The 9,812-nt window shown below is 52.6% G+C and overlaps 2 protein-coding genes across 2 annotated transcripts in view; both read right to left on the minus strand.

Annotated features, from left to right (window-relative positions):
- Positions 1 to 9,812, minus strand: part of MDGA2 (MAM domain containing glycosylphosphatidylinositol anchor 2) — a 375,704-nt gene that overhangs the window by 230,335 nt on the left and 135,557 nt on the right. The window lies entirely within an intron of this gene.
- On the minus strand, positions 2,197 to 9,683 carry AUP1 (AUP1 lipid droplet regulating VLDL assembly factor). The gene is made up of 9 exons (XM_010712135.3): positions 9,397 to 9,683; positions 8,186 to 8,373; positions 8,028 to 8,100; positions 5,222 to 5,295; positions 4,280 to 4,346; positions 3,617 to 3,722; positions 3,139 to 3,294; positions 2,799 to 2,959; positions 2,197 to 2,601 (listed from the first exon to the last, which is right to left on the minus strand). The coding sequence occupies exons 1-9, from the start codon at positions 9,529 to 9,531 to the stop codon at positions 2,509 to 2,511; spliced, it is 1,053 nt and encodes a 350-aa protein (XP_010710437.1). The 5' UTR covers positions 9,532 to 9,683; the 3' UTR covers positions 2,197 to 2,508.

Raw genomic sequence — 9,812 nt, forward strand, 5'->3', positions numbered from 1 at the left:
ACGGGGTGGGAAATCGCAGGAACGGCCCGGCAGCCCCGGCAGCTCCGCCCTCTGCCCCGATCCCAGCGCCGGGCTGAGCCTCTCCGCCTGCGCCAAAAGGCATCGGTGCGGCGGAGGCAAAAGGAAGATGGGGGAAAAGGTGGGCGTGGGAGCCTGGTGGCTTCAGGTTCCGGCAGCGAGGTGGGCCTGCAGGAATCCCAAATCCCTGAGGGCAAAGGGCTGGAGCTGAGATGGACTCGGGGATCGGGTCGGGGAACGCTTGAGCTGATGGCCCCACGGGAGGGAACTGCGCGATGTGGGTGAGGCTGCTGTGATCTCTGCCGGGGAGAGGAGCCCAAAGGAAGCGAACGTCCCTCCTGCGTTCAGTTAGGGCAGGGAGGAGGCCGCAGGAAGCAGGGCAGCCAGCCTCACCTCCATCTCTGCCCCCGTCCTGCAAGCCACTTCCAAACGCGTGGGGGAAAAGAGCTGATCAGGACAGTTAGCAGGGATCACCAAGGGGAAATCATCACCCACCGCCCTGACAACGTGCAGTGAAACGAGCGGCCTGGCTCTGCCTCTGCTGGAACGGGGGCTGGATGGCAGCGAGGGGGATCAAAAACCACCTGCTCGGCTGGGCCCAGAGGCGGCAGCCAGGGGTGAGAGGAGAAGCCCAGGGGCCAAGAAGGAGTCCAGCCCTGTCTGACATCTGTGTTAACAATCTGGACAGTGGCACGGACTGCATCCTCAGGAAGTTTGCAGGTGACACAAAGCTGGGGTGAGCAGCAGGCACAGCAGTGTCGCACACACGGGGACCCGGCCTGACAGGCTGGAAGAACTGCAGGAACCTCATGCAGCTCAGCAAGAAGTGCAGAGCCCTGCATGTGGGAAGGAGCAGCCGCAGCACTGTGCTGGAGGCACAGCAGCTCAGCAAAAACAGACCTGCATAATGCAAAGCACTGCCAGCAGGTGAAGGGAGGTGATTCTGCCCACTTTATTCAGCACCAGAAAGGCCATCAGGGATGCTGGTTTCAGTTCTGGGCTCCCCAAAGCAAGAAACAGTGACAGAGTCAGGGCCACAAAGGCAGTGAAAGGACTGGAGCTTGCTTCCTATAAGGAAAGGCTGAGAGAGCTGGGGCTGTTCCCCCTGGGAAAGGGAAGGCCGAAGGGAAAGCTCATCTCAGTATCACAGAATCACAGAACGGCCTGGGTTAAAAGGCCCACAGTGCTCATCTCATTCCAACCCCCTGCTGTGTGCAGGTCACCAAGCAGCAGCCCAGGCTGCCCAGAGCCACATCCAGCCTGGCCTCGAATGCCTGCAGGGATGGGGATCCACAGCCTCCTTGGGCAACCGTTCAGTGCCTCACCACCCTCTGGGGGAAAAACTTCCTTCTGATATCCATCCTAAAGTCCCCTGTCTCAGTTTAAAACCACTCCCCTCATCCTGTCACTAACAACCCATGTAAGCAGCCCTTCCCCTCCTGTTTATGTGCTCCCTTCAAGTACTGGAAGTGCTGCATCAACGTCAATAAACACCTGACAGGTGGCACAAGGAGGACAGAGCCAGGCTCTTCTCCTTGGTGCCCAGTTCCCAGTGCCCTAGGGGCTCAGGGCTGCACCTGAGCTTGGCACCAGATGGCTTTTCCTACTCACTGTAAGACTCCTGCACAGGGTGGGGACTCCACTCTGTAGCAGTTCTGTGCCACTTTGGACTGAACCAAAGCTTCTGTTACCTCTGCCATCTTCTCAGGAGTCAGCCAGGCTCACCTCCAGACACGCAGGCACCACAAAAACATCAGTTCCGTTGGAAGCTCATGCCACTCATTGAATAGATTTCCTCTACAGAAATAACCTACAACTTCTAACCATTAGTTACTATTCTGCATTTCTTTGTCAGATTGAAAAGCCTGATCCCTGCACCCAGAAAAATAATTACATACAGCGAGCCACCTCATTTACTGTAAGTTTAACAGACTTCACTTCCTCTCCTATTATTTTGTGGCTCCTCTCCAAATTCATCCTGAATTTTCAGCATGTTTTCTAAAAAAATAAAGAAAAAGAAAAAAGCACCGCATGCCAGAACTGGACACTCACTCCACTATTTGCATCATCTAAACTGCACACAGAGGTCAAACTCACTCCCTGTTCCCTGTTAGCATTCTCCTCTTTCACTGAGGAAGATTAATGGCAGCATCCCTTTGCCAAGCAGCAAAGTCTCTCTTCTAAAATGAGCGTTCCACAGCATCGATCCTTATTTCAAAGACGTCTATAGTCTCACAATGACTTCTATCAGTCAAATCTGTTATACCAAAGAACAAACCCACTTTTTTTTGCTAAGCTCTATCCCACAGAAATTGCGGTTCTGGTAAACAGCTTCTATCCCCCTTAGTCCTCACAAACAGAAACCGGGCGACAGCTCAAGGCAAACAGAGATTTCCAAGATGACAACAGGCTGCACGCTTGGGAGAGGTGAAGCAGAAAAGCATGGGCAACGCGTGGGGCAGACTGCTGGGATGGGGACTGGGGCTGCACTCACCTCCTGGCGTAGTCGTACAGCGCGCGCTTCCTCTCCTGCAGGGACAGGTGCCGTTCCACTGGGGACTTTGCAAACTGCTTTGTAGCTGGCTGGAACAGAAAGCACGGAAGTCAACTGGAAACAAAGCCAGGAAACCTCCTTATTGGCCCTGTAAGCATCCAGCGTGCCGATTTAATCTCCAGTTTAAAACGCTCGGTTCCCCTGACATGGCTGCTCCCAAATACAGGCCATCACGCTCTGTCTGCGAGCCACCAGTGCAGGGGAGACATTAAAACTCTCGAAGTACCTTGGAAGAAGGCAAAGCCACGGAGCCCCGGATGCCAGAAGCTGATGCAGCCCAGGAGGTAGATGGAGCAGGCAGGTCAGTAGCAGCCTCACTTTCAGGGAAGAAGGGCACTCTCCCCTCCAGCAAGTTGGCAATAGTGGTATCCACACAGTTTGTCTGGGCTGTAGGAACACAGAAGATGTGCTAAGAGAAGTTTCCTAGCTGTGGCGGCTCCTCATTTTCTTTCTACTGCTGTGCTTCACAGTGCAGCAAGGATGAGGGCTTTTGCTTCCAGGTGTCACCGTGACATGGCACGGAGGGTGATCCTGTGTCCCTGCTAATACCCGGGGTCTAAGCTTACCCAGGTCTGTCCTGATGACCTCCAGAGGCACATGAGGCAGAACCTCCTTGACCTGTTGAGCCATCGTTGTGATCCGTGCATCCTCAGGAGCAAAAGATCCGATACCAGACAGGCTGGAAGGCATCCTGAGCCTGGCTGCCAGGGGCTGGCTTGAGGCTGCAGGAAAAGAAACAGGGGGCACAAGGGGGTGGCCTAAAGCTACACAGCCTCAACAAGTTGCACCAGCCCCACTTTCATGCCCAAATGGGAACATCAAGGAATCAGGACCTCCTGCACACCACCACCACGTCTGTGCTGAGCAGTGGTGATCCCCTCCTTCCAACAAGCTACATCTGCAGCATAGAGCATGCAGGCATCCCTCGTCCCTAGGAGGATGTCTCACATCTCCTCCCCTTCTTCTGCACATGAGAAACCAAGAGAGACCAAAGTATCCCCAAAGGCAGAGCCTAAGCTGCCGTTCCATACTCGGGATGCCTACCTGGGGCAAGGGGAAGATGCGATGAATGTCTCAGCCTCTTCATGTGCTCAGCTTTATCTGCTGCAGTGAGCCGTGTGGATACCACACCCAGCTCCACAGCCAAGAGCTGCAGAAACATGGAGAAGACACACAGCACGCATGACCCAGGCATTCCCACCTTGCAGGGAACGTATCAGATGTACGGTGCCTGTTGGGAGCCACACTGAGGGGAAGAGGACTGGGAACTGATTTCTCCAAGGCCTCAGTGATGCATTTCAGTGTTGCACGGAGCGCACAAAGGACCAGGAGTGCAGTTTGAAACAGGCTGACACAGATACCAGATCTCTGGTACAGGACCTACGAAGTACCCAGCAATAATGGGAAGCTGGAGAAACAATCACTGTTTATTTGATTTGTGATATTATGAAAGGGGAGCTTTTAGCACACAGATTTGAGCTAAATGGGGAGAGCCTTGATACATGGCAGAAAGGATTAAAAAGTCTGCGGCAAACAGGCCACGGAAGAACAGAATAATTGTAAGGGGCAATAACTACAGGCCAGAGTTCCCATAACACAGATATGCCCAACCAGAAATGGCTTTGCAGCTCTGCTTGCGCCCCGCTCTCCTCTGCGACCATCCCATATTGCCGTGGTCCTACACACCCCCCCCCGTTACCCTCCTACCTCCTGAACACGGAGCGCAAAATCCTCACTCAGCTCTTCAGCTCGTCTGGGGACAGACGGCATCCACCTGAATGGGGACAACAGCACTGGGCTGACTGCTTCCCGGGCTGCTGGGGAGCCAGCCCCGTCCGGGATCAGCAGTGCAATGCTGCCATCCCACCCCAGCTCTCCCTGCTCGCCCCTCCTCTGTTCCCACAGGACGAGTGTCAAACCTTACCCCCATCGTGCAAAGCTGGGGGAAAGGTTTGATTCAAGTGACAAAACTTGAATGGCTCGTCGAATCTTCATTAACACCCAAGCGTAACAAAGTACCTCCTAGTGAAGTTCCCCGGGAGGCTCCAAACAACAAAATGCTGCCATTTATGGGGGAGTACAAAACAGATCAGCAAAACACGAGCCAGGTACAGCGGGGGGCAGCTACAGCACGGAGACTTTACTGAAACAGCCCAACCCCTAAAGGCACACTGGAAAGAATTTATCTCCAAGCCCCTCTTGCCTGCCTCTGGACCTTTATTATACCAAAGCTACTCAGGCAGCCTGGGCTCATTTGGGCCTCAGACAGAAATCTGAACCCCTCCGCAATTCACGAGGGACTGCAGGGAAGAGCAGGATGCCAGAGGACCGAGCTGCCTGCACAGCATCACTCAGGGGACCCGAGCAGCCCTCGATGAATTACAGCAGAGGAGCTAGCTTCAAAAATACACTCATCAAACTTTAGGTGAAAGCCCTGCGAAACTCCTCTCCTTCACTGACAGCAGGAACCAAAAGCCCTCTCTAGTTCTGAAGCTGGCTGAGAGGAGCACGGACCAACAGCACTGAACAAAGCCATGCTGCAGGACCAACAACTGCGGCATGCCTCACTTCAGCGGTGAAAACGTCAGGCTTTCTGCCCCCCCCAAGCCCTCACCCAAACAAAAGAGAGAGAGAGAGAGAAGATAGTACCTTACTTGATAAACTGTGAAGGGAACAAAGAAGGTCCAGAACAGCTCTGTAATCCAGGAGGAGTCAGCTACACTCTGGGAAGAGAGCGCAAGGAGGTTACAGCCCGCACAGCACAGGACAGTCAGGTCTTCCTGGGGAAAACAGGCTGGCAGAGCAGAGCCAGGGGCTGGCAGTGAGTAACAGATACGCAGCAGAGATGCAGAGGAGTGGGCAAGAGAGGAGGTTCCCCTCCATCAGTCCTCACCATGCAGAGCAAGGGAGTTAAATTTTTCTCTGCTCCAAGCTGTCTTTTCCTCTCATCAGGACAGCAAGATTTTCTCTCAATACCTCCGCATCCTCTCACAGATAAGGCCTCTAGAAGGGACTTAAAATGCTCCAAGACCTATTAATGCTCCCTCGGAATCACGGTGGGAATCACACGCGGGTGGGAACAGCCTGTGTAATGACTCAGTTCCCATAAGCTGCACTCACACACTACGAAGCCTTGAAGAACTCTTCCTTTTGAAGAGAAATCATTAAAGGTGAACCATAATTTATCACTGTCCTGCTATTTCTAAAACTTCATAAATAATCTTCTCCCTAAGGATTGCAATGCCTCCCAAGAGAGCTGCTGAAGACTGGAGGGCTGCACAGAGCTGGTGGGCTCTCCAACCTCAGCAGGACACAGCTCAGCCACAACCAGGAGCTGTTCTGACTGTGAGCAGACAGCTGAACTAAAGGCCTCCAGAGACCCTCCCCACCTACACTGTCCAATGATTCTACCAATTTTCAATTGAATAAACACTGTTGCTAGGATTTTTTAAAGTTGGTTTCTTTTATCCTGCAGGCGATAAAGCTTTCCAGAGGCTGGTGGGAACGCCACCTCAACGTCTACAGCTTGCAACACGGCTCCCTCAGCTTCTTTTACACCTGACTTTATCCTCAACCAAAGCCTTGCACGTGGTTTATTCAGAGTCATGAAGGGCAACACGAAGAAGCCTCGTCTCCTGATGAACAGAGCTGAGACCTAAGAAAACCAGGATCAAATGCCTCGTGATTCCAACACTCAGCCTTCACGGTACCCCACTGCATGTCACCAACTAACGCCCTCCCTTTGGGGTTCAGCTAATTGCAGCTACAGCAAATTCCTTCCAAAACCCAGCCTTGGTGGTGCTTAGCTGGCGTCACACACACACCAGGTGAGTAGCTACGTAAGCTTTCTGTAAAGCACTGATTGAAACATTCAAAGCATTCCACCTCCTGACCCAGGAAGTTTTGGGTTATTTAAAACGACGTGAGAAATTCTACAATCCATCTGCAAAAAGTCCTGCTCAGCTTCTGAAGGTAAAAATCCGGGACAAGAAGTGATTGCAACCATCAGCTTCAAACAGGCCAGCAGTTAGGTGCATGCCACTCTCCCCAGTGATCATGAAGGAAAAAGATGACAGACGTCCCCACAGCTCGTCACATCACACAGAATTTCTCAGAGGAACCAAACCCACAACAAGATCACCGACTCACCCGAGCAGTACGGAACAAGGCAGCTCTCCCACTTCACTGGAGTATTCGTTCAAAAACCTCCTCACAGTTAGAAACCTTCATCCTAACCCAAAACTAAGCTCGTGTATTACCAAAATCTAGGCTCAGCACCTGCTAAGGCTGCTGTGTGTTTTGTCAAAAGGAAAAAGTAAGAAGTTTCTCCACTTTTAAGCCACTTCTCCACTGTGCAAGCAGCTATCCACCATCTCTGTGCCATATCTCTGATAAGCTGATTAAACTGAGCACCTTTAAGTAAGTCCTGCTCTCCGGATCCTGTGTCATACTTACAGCCTTCTTGAGCTCTCTACTGCTGCCCCACTTTCTCAGCAGCTGGGCTACCAGAGCTTCACACCGTAATTTAGACGCAGCTGTCACCATTGCACGTGTGCAGCCAGCACTGTGTTCCTTGCTCTGCCAGACATCCCTCCTGTTATGCACCCACAGACCACATCGGATTTGCAGGTATTGGCACAATCACATCAGTATTCCAGCTTGTTCATTATTCACCAACTCCAAGGACCTCAGCATTGTGGCCTTGTGGATAAAAGCAGTAAACACCAAGTGGCAAAGAACTAATTCCTAAGAGAATATCACATGAGAAATACCTGCGTGGGCAGTAAAGTTTTATGGCCTGTTTGTAAGTGGCTTTAAACCTACACAGTGCATCCTGCCCCTTAAAGAGATGGAAAAATAAAAAAATCCAAAATGCCTGACAGACACAAAAGACGCCTTCTAATCATGCAGATCCATTAACCATATCACGAGAAAAGAAAGCCTCACTGCAAATAAAGTGAGAGCAGTTTGACTGCAATCTGCTCAGTAGCACCAGCACCCTAACTGTGAACTTTGCCACTTTTCTGCTGCTGATGTTGCATCACGTTACACATCAGGATCTGGGAGACATGAGTTCAAGAACCTCATCCAGAGAGCATTGCACAACTTCTGCTGTGTCGTCCAAACCCCAAGGGGGCTGCAGTTATTCTTTCAAAACACTTTAAAAGAAGGGAACTCATAACGAGGGTATGAGGTGCTGATGCTGCAAGCATGGAAGGCAGACTGAGAACATCTACTAAAGCTGCGAGCGTAAAGAAAAGAACGTTGATTTAGCCAAAGGTCTCTGAGAGGCAGCTGAAAAGCCAAGTGCAAGCACACAGAAACTCATCCTTGGGATGACAAAACAAGGCCAGGTTGCTCTCTCCACGGGTTTCAAAGCAGAAGCAAAATTCATGACATGATGGAGACCCTCTCGCAGCTTTCTGAACTCTTCCTTGCCCTGCATCAGACTCACCACAGCGATCAAAGGCCTCTGAACCTGTAGGGCAACCGGCTGCACCACATCCAAGATGGAGAATGGCCAGGAGCTGAAAAGGAGGAGTGCAGCTGTCAGCAACTTCCAAAGCTGCGCCGGCCCCAGGACAGGCAGCTCAGGACACCCGACTCCAGCACCTGAAGCGGAGCAGGCCGGCCCGGCCATTGGTGGCAGCTTCCTCGGGGAAGAGCAGCAGCGGTGGGTTTCCTCTGTGAGACGAGTATGCCTTCAAGGAATCGACCAGCTCAGCTCGGCTCCCTGTCACTCCCAGCTCCATGAAGCCCCGCGACCAGCAGATGAAGCCAGGGGCACCATTCAGTGCGGGCTGCGAGAAAAGAAGCAAGAGAAAGGAAGAAACGACTCTTTGTTCTCCCTTCAAGGCCTACTTTCTCAGGTGTAAATGGGAAACAAAATTTCTGCTTGCTAGCAAAAATGCCCCTGGGAGCTGAGGGAACACCCCACGTGCTAACAATGCTAGCAGCAGAGAACGTGCTGCTTCCGTTCAGGCTTCATGGTGGCTCTGGCCCCAGTTCCCTGGGAATTTGACTCCTGATCCACAATTCAGATCATATCCCATCCACCTGAGCAATGAATTCCTCTGCCTTGAGAGTCAGTCACATTCCCCACAGTTTCTCTAGGAATTCCCAACATCTTGGCAAGGGATGCACCACTTCCAAGAGTTGGCTCTCCGCAGTTAAGGACCCAATCTACGCTCATGCAGGACATACTGTACCACTCAACTCCCAGGAACATCTGGTGCCTGCGAATTCAGGAACTCCACACCCCAGGGAATTTTCTGAGTATAGGGAAAGTCACACAGCTGTCAGCCCGGCACAACAGCCTGAGCACAGCACTCTGCTTGCCCTTGGTGCTGCTGACAGGTACAAAAAGCACCCAGCACTGTAAGGAAACCCCCCACACAATGCTGCTTCTGACAGAAAGGTACAGACGTCCAAGGAGGCTGTGGATCCCCATCCCTGCAGGCATTCGAGGCCAGGCTGGATGTGGCTCTGGGCAGCCTGGGCTGCTGGCTGGCGACCTGCACACAGCAGGGGTTGGGACTGGGTGAGCACTGTGGGCCTTTTAACCCAGGGCATTTTATGATTCCGCGATCTTACCCGCTCAATAAAACCAATCCTCACTGTAACCCTTACTGTTACCTCTCACCTTCAGTTTTTCATGCAAGCATGAAACTGAACCACAGAAAAAAATACTTCAGGCTTGCACAATCCTAGGTTAATAAATAAGAACTGAAAATGTTCAGAGCAACATCTAAACTCTGAAAGAGCCATCCGTGTGCTTGGAAAGGTCCTCGCAGCCCCGCCAAGCCCCGCAAGGCATCACTCACCGTGTTACATGAGGTCAGCAGGTTGATGACGTTGTGATCAAAGTGTGTGACGTGGTTGGCAATGTACACCTGCACGGCGGCATCGCGGGGACGGGGTCCGCTCTGCTGCACAAAGAGCCCCAGCACCGAGCACATCACACGCACAACAAGGCTGGGGGGAGAAAAAGGGTTCCTTCAGATCCCGCACTCTGAGCCACGGCGGCCTCAGAGAGCCAACAAAGCAAGAAGCCGGGACTCGGGGTGATTTAGGAAAGGACACGGGTACAAGAGGGGCCGATACGACAGACTGGAACCGCTCGGGGCCGCAGCCGAGGGCTGCCTGCAGAGCTGCCAGCACAGCGCGGGGCAGGAGGCTGAGAGCGCCGGCTGACAGCAGCGCCTGAGGTCACAGCGCGGCGCACGGCGGGCAGCCGCGG

This window comes from Meleagris gallopavo, chromosome 5 (assembly GCF_000146605.3).
Source record: "Meleagris gallopavo isolate NT-WF06-2002-E0010 breed Aviagen turkey brand Nicholas breeding stock chromosome 5, Turkey_5.1, whole genome shotgun sequence".
Lineage (NCBI taxonomy): Eukaryota > Metazoa > Chordata > Aves > Galliformes > Phasianidae > Meleagris > Meleagris gallopavo.

Excerpts from the sequence above, each read along its gene's own strand:
- AUP1 (XM_010712135.3), bottom strand. The coding sequence starts at position 9,531 with ATGTGCTCGGTGCTGGGGCTCTTTGTGCAGCAGAGCGGACCCCGTCCC. Across the intron at positions 5,296-8,027 it reads AGAGGCCTTTGATCGCTGTG|AGTGTAGCTGACTCCTCCTG; the intron begins GTGAGTCTGATG and ends CTCTCTTCCCAG. Across the intron at positions 3,295-3,616 it reads GCATCTTCCCCTTGCCCCAG|CCTCAAGCCAGCCCCTGGCA; the intron begins GTAGGCATCCCG and ends CTTTTCCTGCAG.